This window comes from Artemia franciscana, chromosome 3 (genome assembly GCF_032884065.1).
Source record: "Artemia franciscana chromosome 3, ASM3288406v1, whole genome shotgun sequence".
NCBI classification, from domain to species: domain Eukaryota; kingdom Metazoa; phylum Arthropoda; class Branchiopoda; order Anostraca; family Artemiidae; genus Artemia; species Artemia franciscana.
In genome coordinates this window covers 30,504,585-30,520,141 of record NC_088865.1, presented here as the reverse complement: position 1 = coordinate 30,520,141, position 15,557 = coordinate 30,504,585, and the positions used below count along the sequence as shown (strand labels likewise).

At 34.8% G+C, this 15,557-nt stretch overlaps 1 protein-coding gene across 1 annotated transcript in view; it reads right to left on the bottom strand.

Moving 5' to 3' along the window:
* LOC136025144 (protein glass-like) overlaps window positions 1-12,318 on the bottom strand; it is a 45,629-nt gene extending 33,311 nt beyond the window's left edge. Inside the window, exons 1-2 of the mRNA XM_065700893.1 lie at window positions 12,198-12,318; window positions 3,532-3,711 (exon numbers count right to left, since the gene is read on the bottom strand). Of these exons, the coding sequence (XP_065556965.1) occupies window positions 3,532-3,684 (153 nt within the window). The 5' untranslated portion in view covers window positions 3,685-3,711; window positions 12,198-12,318. The remainder of the gene's footprint in view (window positions 1-3,531; window positions 3,712-12,197) is intronic.
* Between the last annotated feature and the right edge of the window lie 3,239 nt (window positions 12,319-15,557).

Sequence of the window (15,557 nt, the reverse complement as noted above, 5' to 3'; positions counted from 1 at the left end):
AAAAGTAGAAGAGTGAAAATACACCATCAATCAACTTTATTTTCAAAACCAGTCTTAAGAGTCATTTACTTTCATTTTCTGCATTTATAGTAAATTTCAAGATTACGATGAAACATAGCTTACTGGCAAGTATACAGGAATCAGTTTCAGAATGTCCTCCATAACGGAAGAAAGGGGGCATAGCCTCGAAAAAGCCCCAAGAATTAGCAGTCTATATAAAATAATTGAAAGCAAACTAAACAGCTTATAATATCCAAGAGGAGAGGGAGGTAAATGGGTCGACCCGAAGAGACCAAATCTCCTCATGTACGTGTTTGATAATTTCTGCCGTAAATCTAAAATAAAAAATTGTGAGACTCAAAATTTTAGTTATTTCAAAAACAAGCTTTTATAAAACTAAACATAAATCTTCTTATATGATAACCTAAGGCTTCAGTTTCAAGCGACAAGAAACCTACAGAAAATAATTGTCCTCCAATGTGGTTAAGAGAAACCAAATGTGTCAAACTCTACTTCAGACTTGTATGAACTATATATCGCAACGAAGAAATATGGAAAAACTGAGACTGCCCCTCGAATAACAGGGCCAGCTTTGCCGTCAAATCTAGAGCGCTACAAATCCGCACTACTAGACTGAAAAATATATTAAAATCTTAAATACTGAAAATATACAGAGGGGAGAAATTATATATTATTTTCAAAAATAAAATCGGAAACAAACCAGATGAAAATAATATATGCTTGTCATTACCCCACCTAAAGCCCAGTAATTTCAATATGTGTAGGTCACGATATATATATATATATATATATATATATATATATATATATATATATATATATATATATATATATATATATATATATATATATATATATATATATATATATACTAGCTGTTGGGGTGGCGCTTCGCGCCACCCCAACACCTAGTTGGTGGGGGCGCTTCGCGCCCCCCCCAAGCCCCCCCGCGCGCGTAAGTCGTTACGCGCCATAATAGTTACGCGCCATTGTAGTTGTGTCCCTATGTCCCACCTGTGAATATAGATAGATATATATATATATGGTTTTAACTACGTAAAACTTGCGAATATACAACATTCTTTGCTGTCCCATTGTCTTTGCATATAAATAGATTGTCAGGTTTACCGACTCTTGAACATGCAACATATAATGGTCCATGGGAAAACAATCTGTATTCAGATCTATACCTCATGATTCTAATGATTGCCCTTGAGCTTTGTTGATGGTGATTGCTAATCGACCATTCCCTGTCCCGGTGTCCCGGTCGTCATTTACATCCCCCTGTTTCCTCCGGTGTCCCCGTTGTAGTTGTGTCCCTGTGTCCCGGTCGTCATTTATATTCCCTGTGTCCCGGTCGTCATTTGTATCCCGGTGTCCCGGTCTGTATATACATTCGTTTTTTAGTTTTGTTTTTCTCCTTTATTTTTTTCCTTTTTTTTTCTTTTTTAGCTTATTTAGATTTTTAGATTTTTTAGTTTTTTTATTAGTTTTTAGTTTTTTTTTCTTTTTAGTTTTTTTGTCCCGGTCGTCATTTATATCCCCCTGTTTCCCCCGGTGTCCCCGTTGTAGTTGTGTCCCTGTGTCCCGGTCGTCATTTATATTCCCTCTGTCCCGGTCGTCATTTGTATCCCGGTGTACCGGTCTGTATATACATTCGTTTTTTAGTTTTGTTTTTCTCCTTTATTTTTTTCCTTTTTTTTTCTTTTTTAGTTTATTTAGATTTTTAGATTTTTTAGTTTTTTTATTAGTTTTTAGTTTTTTTTTCTTTTTAGTTTTTTTGTAGTTTTTACCTTCTTTTTAGTTTTGTTAATTTTTTTTTTTACTTATGTCCTGGTCGTCATTTATACTCCCTATGTCCCGGTGCTTTGTTGATTGCTAATCGAACATTCCTTTTGTCCTGGTCGCTTTCTCTTTGAGTGTCGTCATTTTTTTTTTCTTTTTTAGTTCTTTTAGTTTTTACCTGTTTTAGTTTTTTTTAGTTTTTTAGATGAAAATTTTTTTTAGTTTTTTCCTTTTTTTCTTTTTAGTTTTTTATTGGTTTTTACCTTTATGTTAGCTTATTTTTCAGTTTTTTCCTTTTTTTATTAGTTTTTAGTTTTTTTGTAGTTTTTGCCTTTTTTTAGTTTTTTCAGTTTTTTTTTAGTTTTTTATTGGTTTTTACCTTTATTTTAGCTTATTTTTCAGTTTTTTCCTTTTTTTTAGTTTTTTTTAGTTTTTAGTTTTTTTAGTTTTTTACCTTTTTTTAGTTTTTTTAGTTTTTTTAGTTTTTTAGCTTTTTTATTTTTTTTATTAGTTTTTAGTTTTTTTTGTAGTTTTTGCCTTTTTTTTAGTTTTTTTAGTTTTTTAGCTTTTTTATTAGTTTTTAGTTTTTTTGTAGTTTTTGCCTTTTTTTAGTTTGACAACTTATTTTTATATATATAGATAGTTTTTTTTTTTACTTATGTCCTGGTCGTCATTTATACTCCCTGTGTCCCGGTGCTTTGTTGATTGCTAATCGAACATTCCTTTTGTCCTGGTCGCTTTCTCTTTGAGTGTCGTCATTTATTAGTTTTTTCCTTTTTTTCTTTTTAGTTTTTTATTGGTTTTTACCTTTATTTTAGCTTATTTTTCAGTTTTTTCCTTTTTTTTAGTTTTTTTTTTATTTTTTATTTTTTTTTAGTTTTTTACCTTTTTTTAGTTTTTTTAGTTTTTTTAGTTTTTTAGCTTTTTTACTTTTTTTATTAGTTTTTAGTTTTTTTTTGTAGTTTTTGCCTTTTTTTAGTTTTTTCAGTTTTTTTTTTAGTTTTTTATTGGTTTTTACCTTTATAGTTTTTTTAGTTTTTTAGCTTTTTTATTTTTTTTTTTAGTTTTTAGTTTTTTTTTGTAGTTTTTGCCTTTTTTTAGTTTTTTCAGTTTTGACGTCACCTGATCCAGTTTTTTCAGGTGACGTCACCTGACACATCCACACATCCACAGACAGACAACTTATTTTTATATATATAGATAGATATATATATATATATAGGGGAGGATTTACGCATAGGCCCACTAGGCCTGGACCTTGGGGTGCATGCTGAGGGGCGCAAAAAAAAAACACAGAGTGGTTTTTTTTCTTAACAAAAACTGGGCTTGTGTGATTTATCGTCAAAGTGCCAGGTGCACATCGCTGCTGCACCGCCTATTCACAGAAAAGGGATTTTAAAACAACACAGGAATTCCGTAGCCGCTAAAAACTATCAATTGGCTCTCAAGAATGATAAATGAGAGCTTGCTATCACCTCGCTCTTGCATTACTTTTCACTCATCACTCATCAGTTGCCTTCTGTTCAGGGCTTCCACTATCCAAAAATTTTTGGGGTTTCACCGTAAATCTCTGTGTCTCCCCCGAAAACAAAATTGCTTGGGCCTATTTAAGTTCATTTAAGTTCGAAGTATGTGAAGCAGAGAATAGGTAATAGTATAGATATGAAGAAGCAGAAAAGCTTATAGTCTAACAACTTAAACCTAATTGACAGAGTGCATTTTTACCTGAGATTGGGAAACAATATTTAACGGAACTAGAGTATTCCCATCTTGAACTGGCGAGATACTGATTGTTCTTAGGGGCGAATTCTCGGGGCTTGGGGGTCGCCACAAATCAGGACCAAAATTGGGATTGTTTGGAATGTAACAGGTGTCCATTCTCTTCTTCTTCCTATTGGTGAAATTCTGAAAAAGACTGTCTCGATTGGTTGCTAAGATTAGGTCAGAAGCTGTGAACGTTGATTAAAATGAAACCTTAGACCTTAGACAAATAAGTGGTTTCTGGGGAAAGGAAATTATAGAAAAATAGACCAAAGATGCAGGTGGGTTCATTCCTTTTAAAAGAAAATTAAATATCAAGAACAAAGGCTGAAGGGTAAAAAGAAAAGAATAAGCCCATTTAGTTAATAGTGGTTTACTACAAATGCAATTAGTTACTTTAATAGGAATAAAATTCAATTGTTAAATTTTACGGTGTATTAAGTAAATATTAAATGATGTTTTTAAAAGTGTTTTAGGCTGCGATAAATATAGCCTAATAAAATTATGTCTTAACAAATTTGACTGTCTTGGGTAAATTCCCTGTTGTTTAACAAGGCGTTGTTTTGTCCATGATCATTCTTTGGCAAGAAATACATAATTCCAAACATTTGCATATAAGAACTTTAAACCTCTACAATTGGGTTCTCTGATTTTTTTTTATAGTTAGGGAAGGGGAGAGTAGTCTCAAAAGGTGCATTTAATGTCAAAATGTCCCAACTCTCACTGAACCTTCAGATAAATACAGATTTAGTTCTAAGGGAGAGACGAGGGGAAAGTGTTGGTAGAAATTGAGATATAGTCCCGAAGACCGTATCCATAGCGTTTGTTTTGGGGGCTATTTTTCGGGAGGAGGGGGGAGTTACAAAAACTTTCAAAAGGCATGAAAAATTTGTTTTCATGTATTCTTGTTTCGTTTTTACAAGTCCTTCGCCTCTACTTCATGGTCTTAGAAACTTCGGAGGATGGTCATTCGATGAGAAATTGAGAGTTTTAGCCCTTTTTTAAAAGTTGAAAGTAAATGGAGACCAGCCACCCATGTCTTAAAACTGTTTTTGATATCTGGTCCTTTTGTTATCCCTTAGGAAATCTGATCGACATTTTCAGGAATTTTCTCCGGAGGATAATTTTAGACCGGAAATATTTTCCATGAGGAGGGGGAGGGTGAACGCCTAGACCCGCATGAACCCTGTCTCCGCCAGAGATGTATCTTCTAAATTTTTGCATTATAATAGCTATCCTGGGAGTTTTATTTCGAATGTATCGATGGGCAGTTGAGGTAAATCTGTGGTCTAACCAGACCCCCTAATTTTCTACAGCCACTATTCTAAACTATTTGGGTGGGAAAAAATGATACAATGGAGAGATATAATTCTTAACTAAGTCTTCGTCGTTGGGCTGACTCTAATAGATAGACTAACCCAATTTTCGTTTTTATCTCTTCTTTTGCTAAGCTTGATTAATAATACCAGTTCGCAAAAAGCATAAAGTCAAGCAAAACTGTTACTTAGCCAAGATCGTCTGTGTATCAGCCCGAAATATCAAGTTTCAACGACAGAAGCTAAGCGAGTATTCATCAGATAATCTCCTATTGTCTTCTGCGCCTGAATAAGCAAGCTTGTTCTGTATAAAATAGCCCAAAATCCACCCAACGTTATTGATTTCCGCATTAGATTTTGACACTGTTCCTAAATAAATATAGGTAAAACTTTAAGATGATCTAAGATTTACATAGTTACTGTGTTGATTCTGATGATATCGATTTTAACATTTCAAAACCCTTAATATGCTTACTTTTGCACTTTTTTTGTAGTACAGTATTCTTCTTATATTCTTCCCAGGATGCTGTTCCAGGTCTGAAACAGGGACAGCTGCAGGGAGTGCGGGGGGTTGGTTTGACCTTCTGTCGAAATTTCTTTATTTTAATGATATATTGCTGAATTTCCGAGGTTTTCATCGGATTTTGCATAATCTCACTTGTGTTTATTTGTTGTTTTTAGAAAACTGACCCAAAACTCTTACTCCAACTGAAAAGTGGGTCTTCGCTAAAATAAATGCTCATATGATCGTCAAATAAGTCGAGGTAGAGGGCTCAAAGTCAAGGATGAATGGAAATATTTAGGGGTGGCGTTTAATGCAAAGGGTAAATTATTTAGTAGGTATATAGGACGTAGAGAGGAAATGGGTAGGTTGTGCTAGAATTTGATTATAAGGAGCGAAATAAGGGATATAAGAGATATTCGGAGGGAGAAAGCGATTTTTAGGAATAAGGTGATATCGGTGATGCATTATGCGTCGGAAGTTTGGGGATTCCAAAAAGTGATAAGTTTGAAAGGATACAATTGAGATATTATAAGAGATGGCTAGGTACTAATAGAAATAATAAAAATTTAGTAGTTAGAGTACATCTAGGGATTCTTTCGCTAAAACGTTGTAGGCTTGTGAATATTGTTAGGTTTTGGGAGCGTATAGCGAAGATCCAACAAGTGCGGTTACTTAATCTGCTTATCATGAAGCGAGATGAATCTCCAAGTTCATGGCCATGGCCGTATCAGATAAGTAAAATTTCATAAGATGACGGAGTGGGGGAAATGTGGAAGACGTTGCAAAGATGATAGGTAATATTTTACGAGATCAAGAGATACAGGTTTGGCAGCAAGAAAAACTCGTTTCTGATTCCCTGCGCCACTACACTTCGGCGAAGGAGACATGGGGCGAATGAGTTTTGTTTATGGTGAATTAAAAAAGAGAGGAACTGAAGTAAATAATCAAATTAAGGGGGAATAGTTCACCACTTGGACTAAGAAGGAAGTATTTACGGAGGAGGAGATGGTAAGATGATCTTTATTTTTGCCCCTTGTGTGGAGCTATGGATGAGAGTGCGGATCATGTGATGTATGAGTGCTTAGAATTGAGTGAGTTGAGGAATGAAGTGTATGGAGAGTGTGAGTTTTATGAGAGATGGCTAGTGAATATAATGAGGTATGAATTTCTTGCAAGTATTAAAAATTTAGGACGATATCTCAGGTATGCAATGGAGCACAGAAGTAGATTTTGTGATTTGTGTTTCCCTTTGTTTGTGTGATGTAAAGTTTATGTTATATTTATGTAATGACATTCATTTAAAAGTGAATTTACTTTTTGTTTTGTATTGTCATGTGCTTTTAGCGCAATGAAACTTACTTACTTACTTAATTTCTATGCGCAAGTGCATTTAGGGGTAGGAGAAGATTCATAAAAATTCTTGTCCTTAAAGGACACCCCTCAACCATACCACCTCAACGAAGGCAATCAGATAAATACGGTGCGTATTCCTAATAAAAAAGTTATCAAGAGGGGACCTATTCCCTTACTATCCATCTAAAAAGATTTCCCCAAAACCTATTCCTCCAGAAGAAGGGAGGCTTTTTGATGAAAAAACCTTTCTCCAAAGTCAGAAAAATTTAGAATAGAAATGGATTTTTGAGCCTTAGGGCACCTCCAACTAAAGATCCACTGATCTTCCCTTAATTATTGGTGTGTAACAATGAAATGCTATATAATTGTTATATTTTACTGCATAAATGGTCTGTCAAAACTGTTCGTTTTGATCGTATGTGTTTGGGCACCAAAGATTATACCAAAACTGATGGGCGAAAGCAGTACCGCTTTGAAGTATGGTTGGTGAAGCTCTAAATGACTTTTGGGTTATTCTAAACTGATTGGCTATCATGTGCCAAAATTGATCTTTTGGCACACAAAAAAGCAGAAATTGACCCATCTCCTTTGCTTACTTCGAATCATTATTAGAACTTTAAATTTTTATTCGGCCGATTGCCTTAGAAATGTTCTGTGGCTACTAATTCAATACGATCACCCACAGTAAAAAAAAGAAATGAACAAATAAACACGGATTCTTGATACCTTGACCATCCTAATCGAGAAAAATGCCAAATCTCGTTGTTTTCGGAAAAAGGGATTGTAACTGCCGATAAAGGGTTCATAAATATGATGAATTTGGTTGTGCTATTTTCATCCAGGTTTCTCCCTCTTTATTATGTTTTGTACCTTTTCCCTAAAATTTTGCAAATTTCCTTTGCTGTGACTCTTCCGAAGCATATGTCATTAGCTTAGACATTAAAATAGTTTGGCTCTATAATTAAGAGCCGCCCATAACAAACTATGTATATAAATTAAACAAAACTTACAATACAAAGAGATCTTTAAAACTAAAAATTAAAATAGTTTCAAGTTTGTTCTTTTTACGATGGATAGGCAATGTAGTCTTCATCGCTATTTGAAGATCATGGTTGCGGTTTTTTGTTTGTTTGTTTGTTTGTTTGCTTCCCCCAGGGATAAAGGGTCCTAAAAGATCGAGAGAGGGCTCATTCGAACAAAAGCTAAAAGTTTAAGCGCGTTTTAAGTGACAAAATAGAATGGAGGGCAACTAGCCCCCTTCCCTTGCCACCTTTTCCCCAAAGATAATCCAAATGAGATAGCCATTCGACTTATCATAACTGAAAAGTCCAATAAATATGCCTCTTGGGGTTGGCGAGATCCCCCACATCCATTAGGGAAAGGGGTGTACGTCTTGCAATGTGTCCATTGCTTACATAATATTATTTCTTACTTTCAGTTGGAAAAAACTTTTGTTTTTTAAATTTAATAACAACCACAAACCGAAGACATACAATGTTTTTGGTTTACTATCACATAAAAATCATAGTTATAAAGCTGCTTAAGGTAAAATTAAATGTTAAGATTGGCTGGAAATAACACAGACAAATTATTGCTTATATCGCCTATTATTTAATAAAATTTGAACTTTAGGGCAAAGAGCAAGGTAGTGAGGAGGGGGTGAAGTTCCTTGTATACGCAATATGAGGGGATTTGCCCCCTCGTCAATAACTCACTCTTTAAGCGAAAGTTCGAATTTTGTTGCAGTTCTTTAATGATGACCCCTGAATAACAAAGGCTCTTTAATTACAATAAATAGCTCTTTTGAAATTACTGAAAATACTTTAGAGCCGATTGCAAAGAATTGACGAGGGGGCAAACCCCCAAATGTACGTAATGATTCTTGTTCGTTTTAAGCTTTAATTTTACTTCTTACTATCAGTTGAAAAAAACTTATTTTTTATATAATTTCTGATCATTTTTTTTAAATAATGCTGGGCAATCCAGCGTCCCCTTCATGGAAATTATCTTCCTCCATGAAAAGTTTCTTCATGAAAAGATCCTCCCACGTAACCCTCTCCCCTAACCCTCCCCCCTACCGGAAAAAAATCCCCCTGAAAACGTCTGCATACTTCCCAATAACCAATACTAGGCTATCTGTAAACCATGGGCAAAGTTCACAGCTTGTAGCCCTTTTCCCGGGGACTGTGGGGGATTGATTCGGCCTCAAAGACATAGTTATTAGATATTTCGACTATGCTGAGCAAAACGGCTATCTCAAGATTTTGATCTGGTGACTTAGGGAAAAATGAGCCTGGGAGCAACGGGAGCCCTCCAATTTTTGGTAACTAAAAAAAGGCACTAAACCTTTTAATTTTTGTCCGAATGAGCCCAATTGCAAAATTCTAGGACCACTGGGTCGATACGATCACCCCTGGAAAAAAAACAAATAAACACCCATCCGTGATCTTTTTCCTGGCAAACAGTACAAAATTCCACATTTGTGCAGATAGGAGCTTAAAACCTCTGCAGTATGGTCCTCTGATACGCTGAATCTGATGGTGTGATACTCATTAAGATTCTATCACTTTTAAGGGTGTTTCCCTCTTCTTTTGAAAATATGGCAAATTTTCTCAGGGTCTTAACCTCTGATGGGTAGGACTAAACTTGATGGAACTTCTAGATTTAAAATCAGCATAAAAATCTGATTCTTTTGATGCATCTATTGCTATCGAAATTCCGTTTGTTAGAGTTTCGGTTACTATTGAGCCGAGTCGCTCCTTGCTTACCCTTTGTTACCCCGAACTGTTTGATAAACTGAAACGCATCAGGTACCAAATAAACCTGGATATTCGTAGGAACACAGTCATGTCCAGGATCTTTGTCTGTTCGAGGGTGGGGGCTTACAAAAATAAATTAACAAAACGGATCTAGCATTTAATTATGTGCATTTTTGTTACTGCTTTACGAGCCGGGCATAAATTTTGAAGGAGAGGGTGCTTAAACCAAGTAGCCCCCCTGGATACGACCCTACCACTGGTTAGAATTTTCTGCAAATTCTTGTTAAGTGAGTGCTCCAGATGTTGAGGATGGTTTCCAATAATAAGAAAAAAAAAATAGTTACGAGAGAATAGAGACGCTTCTGATTGGCAATCTGTATTCTCTTTTTTGATTGTGAAAAACAAAACACAAAAAAAAACATCTGATTTTACAATTAAAACTATAAGAAATCCTCACATTTGGACAGTGTAAGGAAATTGTATTGTTGCACAATATTTAAATAGTTGAAAAGGTTTACTTGTATTACCCATTATTATTTTTAGTAAAAAGGCCTACAGGTAATTGATTTGAAATATTAATCATTTTCATATTTTTTATTGACCTCCCACTGCCCCGCTCGCCACAAAAAAAACTTCTTGTGTTCTTGGGAACTATAAAAAACAGCATCAAATATTAACGACAAAATTAGAAAATAGAAAGAAACTAGATTTATAATTTTTTTTTAGAAAAAGAATAATTTCTCTTCCAGAGCAGTATAAAATGTATAGGCTACAAGTTGTAAGCTTTTTAAATTTGTTTCCCCTGCAATTTGACAATCCTTAATTCATAACCCTCAACTGAAACAGGGTTGTAGGTTTCAGAATCCAAACGAGAATAGGATTGTCCAATTGCGAACTGAAATAAAAATCCACGATCACATTGTAGACTGAAATTGAATATGGAGATCAGATTCACAGTTTGAGAATCCAGATTATCAATCGAAGGGCTTTTAGTCTATTAAATTACCTGCAAAATGACAAGTAAAGGCTGGACACCCCAGGTTTGGTTGAAATGACACTATAGAAAATGACTTTGATATTTTCTATTTCTAGTGAGGTGGGGGGAGGGGGCTAGTCACCGAAACTGACAGTATAAACAGAATAGAATAGCGGAGAGACTTTCGTCTGTGTACTGGCCTCAAATGAGTTTAGCCTTAAGACGATTTTACAGCAGCAACGGCTATTACGGTTATTCTACTATTTTCAAAAAGACGAAGATCATGCTGCCTTTCCACCATTCAGAATATAAGAAGACAACGATGAATTTTCTGAAGACAGTGAATAAATATAATATACATCCTAAGCAAATATTTCGGCTCTTTGACCAACCTGGCTCAAAGACCTTATCTAGAGGGTTGGGGAGTTCGCCCCCCTCCCCACAAAATGTTTGTTCGACACGTCAAAACGTAACAAAAATGAATATAAACACATTTTTGATGCGCTTTTTAAAGTTATTTTTGTAAACAACCCCACCCCAAAAAAAGTACTTGTGTACTATTCAGAACACACTCATTAAGCGAAGTTAGGCTCTTTCGTGAAACAAACTACGATGCAGGTATATTTTAATTAAATATTTGGAACTTGTTCATTATTCAAAACACACTCATGAATTTTGCTGAGAAAATCCGGATTCATAGCCACAAAGACAAAACTCAATTTAGTTTGCTATGTGTAGTGGTAGAAGATAGTGTCTGAACATGGATTTTGAAATGAAGATTTGGGATTTGTCAAAGACTGAAAAAGGGGCAATCATACATTTCAGGATAAGGGATTGTTGCCCACAACAAAACAGTTCGTCAATGGACGCAACTTGACTTTATACTCTTACGAGAAGGAACATTTTTGGAAGTGTAACAATAGGCCATGTTTTAAAAAAGTTAATTTGCGTGTAAATACGTGGTTTGCTGACAGTAAAATACCATTTATGTGGTAATTTTACAATTTTCCTAATAAAGTATTATATTTTCATCATATTTTGTTTTATTTCATTAACTTTACAAAAGTTTGGGCTATATATTTGCACTTTAAGGGGTGGAGGTGAATCACCTCTATGTATAAAATACTTAATTAAAATGTACTTACATCGTAGTTTGTTTCCCGAAAGAACCTAACTTCACTAACAGCAAAATGTATGATAAAACAAAGGAAGTTTTTAGTTAAGTATGTTCCTTTTCTTTCTTTGGTACTTGTCTATTATCTCGACCACACTCAAGAAGTGAAGTTAGGTTATTCATAATGATACATACCAAAGTCAGATGAAAATATAGTACTTTTGTAACAAAATTATGGAAACTACAACAAAGAATTATGGAAAGCAGCCGCCCAGAACGCATTATATGAAATGCCTAACCTAGGTTATAACGAACTCTATATATTGAATACTCAATTAAAATACACCCATATAGCAGTTTATATCACTCAGGATAAGCTAATTATAAGTGAATGCAGACATAGAAACCGGTTTTACTCAGATCAAGAATTTGAGTGTGGGCGAGATAACAGACAATTACCCTTTGTCTTACAATGTATTTTGCTGAAGATGGTTATATAGCCGAAATATTCGCTTAGGTTCTGTTATATGTTTTATTCGCTGTCTTCAAAATCCCTTGCTATCTATATTTGTCTATTACCTTTTTTCGAAATCCAGGTTTAGCTTACCTAATATTACAAATTGACAGATGACGGTTAGAGTGCCTTTGATACTAACTGTTTCAGTTTGACCTATTCCGAATTTTTAACAACTAGTTTCCTTTGGATTTCACTACCACGACGACTAAAATTAACTACTGAATTTTATGGTCTAAACAAATCAATTTCCGTGTGTAACTATCCCAAAGCAGCGTTCCTATTGGTGGTAATGAAAACAGACGTTCAGTTGCTGAAATCCTATTGGTTAAGGCTTATCACTCTAGTTGACTAATAAGAAATAGATGAATGGCAACTAAAATAAAGGTGGTTGTTTTCTCGAAGGCCTGAGTGTGCTTACACATCAATTTTTGCATCCGTTGTTAACTGTCAATTGATGGTTAGCATAAAGAATTTGTATGTTGATAAGCCCAATTTCTTCGCAATTAAAATGTTAGTGATGCTCTGTGCCGTTTCTAATTAATAATAAATAAAACATTGAGGATAAGTAAGCGAACAAACTTGATTCTCCTTCGTATATAAAAGGATATAACTGTTGAAGTTAAATGTAACCAATTAAAAAAAAAAAATCCCCCTCCCAAAAGAAAAGTAAGGAGCGATTTTAAAACCAAAAAGAAAGAGAAATTAGAACACGTAATAATCGCAATAAAAAAAAAACAAAAAACAACAAAATACTATGAACTTCAAGACTCAAAACTCATTGCACTGAACCAGAAGATAATAGATATCACAATGTATAAGTCGACGATCCCTAAAAATATTAAATAAAAAAAACAAGTTTTTTCAACTGATAGTAAGGAGTGACATCAAAACTTAAAACGCACAGAAATTACTTCGTATATGAAAGAGGCTGCTTCCTCATCAACGCCCCGCTCTTTACGCTAAAGTTTGACTCTTTCTCTCAATTCTTCTTTCTAAAACAGTAAAAAACTTTAGCGTAAAGAGCGGGGCGTTGATGAGGAAGCAGCCTCTTTCATATACGAAGTAATTTCTGTGCGTTTTAAGTTTTGATGTCACTCCTTACTATCAGTTGAAAAAACTTGTTTTTTTTATTTAATTTCTGAACGTTTTTGAATCAATGCATGTTTTGATTTTGGCTCTTCGCAGAGGAATAATCAAAGCGAAATTTGCATATTTTTTTTTTGGCTCAATGGCCTTCTCATAATTTTGATCGGATGATTTTGAGAAAAAAAGAGCGGGGGACGAAGCCTAGTTGCCCCCCGATTTTTTGGTTAAATAAAAAGGCAACTAGAACTTTTAATTTTTTACGAATCTTTTTATTGGTAAAAGATTTACGTAACTTATAAATTAGCTTACGTAAAGAACTTTTGTATTCTCATGTTTTTATTACATATATGAGGGGATTCGCCCCATCGTCAGTACCTCGCTCTTTACACTAAAGCTTAAATTTTATCCCAATTCATTAAGAATGACCCCGTGAATCACAAAAGCCGTAGAATAAGTAGTTGAAATTACCGAAAATACTTTAGCGTAAAGAGCGAGGTATTAGAAGGAGGTGAGCCCCTCATATGGGTAATAATTTCTGTTTGTTTTAAGTTTTATTGCTGTTCCTTACTTCCAGCTGAAAAAGCTTTTTCACTTTTATTTTTTAATTGTTTTTTTTATAATAATGCTAGTAAATCCTGCTCTCCCTTCATGGAAATTTTCTTCTCCCATTACAAATTCTCGAAGGAAAGTTCCCCCAGCATATCCCCCTCTTCTCAACCCCTCCCCCAAACCAAAAAAATCCTCTTGAAAACGCCTGTATACTTCCCAATAACCATTACTATATGTAAGCACAGGTCAAAGTTTGTAACTTGTTGCCCCTCCCACGGGGACTGTGGGGGAGTAAGTCGTCCCCAAAGACATAGTTATAAGGTTTTTGACTACGCTGAATAAAATGGCTATCTCAGAATTTTTATCCGTTGACTTTGGGAAAATAATTAGCGTGGGAGGGGGCCTAGGGGCCCTCCAATTTTTTTGGTCACTTAAAAAGGGCACTAGAACTTTTCATTTCCGTTAGAATGAGCCCTCTTGCAACATTCTAGGACAACTGGGTCGATACGATCACCCCTGGGGAAAAAAAAAAACAAAAAAACAAAAAAACAAAAAAAACAAATAAACACGCATCCGTGATCTGCCTTCTGGCAAAAAATGCAAAATTCCACATTTTTGTAGATAGGAGCTCGAAACTTCTACAGTAGGGTTCTCTGATACGCTGAATCTGATGGTGTGATTTTCGTTAAGATTCTATGACTTTTAGGGGGCGTTTCCCCCTATTTTCTAAAATAACGCAAATTTTCTCAGGCTCGTAACTTTTGATGGGTAAGACTAAACTTGATGAAACTTATATATTTAAAACCAGCATTAAAATGCGATTCTTTTGATGTAGCTATTGGTATCAAAATTTCATTTTTTAGAGTTTTGGTTACTATTGAGCCGGGTCGCTCCTTACTACAGTTCGTTACCACGAACTGTTTGAAAACAGAACATAAAACGAACATAAATCAACGCAGACACAGAAGGGCTACTACCCCCTATACACTGCAATGGCCAGAGCGTAATATGTGTTTTACTAAAAATGACTTGTTTTTCGAGCAGTTAATATGTTGTTTTCAAATTCTAGGGGAGTAGCAATTATCCTTTTTCAATTTTTCAAGGAAAATTCAAATAAGGTGTATTTTTCAATCCTAATTTCCCATAAAGGTGTTTTTTGAAATCCAAGCAGGACAAAAAATCTAAAAAAAACGGATGAGCCCAACTCCTGCCTCCTCCCCCAATTGGCACCACTAGAGCCAAGAATGATTTCAGTTTTGCATCTTTAGCAAATTCAAGTTACTGCAGCTTGAAGCAATGCGATTTTTGACGAAAGTGGATTTATAGTTTTATTTGAGCAAAGCTAATCTAAAAACCTGTCACATGTCAAGAACAAGTCAAATTTGACCACAAGATTAACATAGTTTGTCAGCTGGTAGACTGTAGGAGAAATACAAAAAAAATGTGCACATATTTACAACACTATGAATCGGTAAAACCTGATTGTTTTCCAAATTTTCGAATTCATTTATGCTTTGTTTGCCCTGTCCACACATAACTTTAAAGCAAACTGGCAAATCTTGTCTTTAGTTTTCTGAATCTGCATTCGGGCAACAAAAGTTTCCTGGCCCTATTTGGGGCCCATCTGACTTGATACGTTTTCTCTCACATCATGTTCCTTTTGGCTCTGGAAATTATAGCTGTAACTTTCAAACCGATTTGTGACAACAAATTCTTTAGCCAATTTCATGGCTCCCCTAATATCTTCTTCTCTCCAAAAAAAAATGTATGTTTCCCTCAGTTAAGGCCAAGACCCTTGAAAGTTTCAGGTCTATT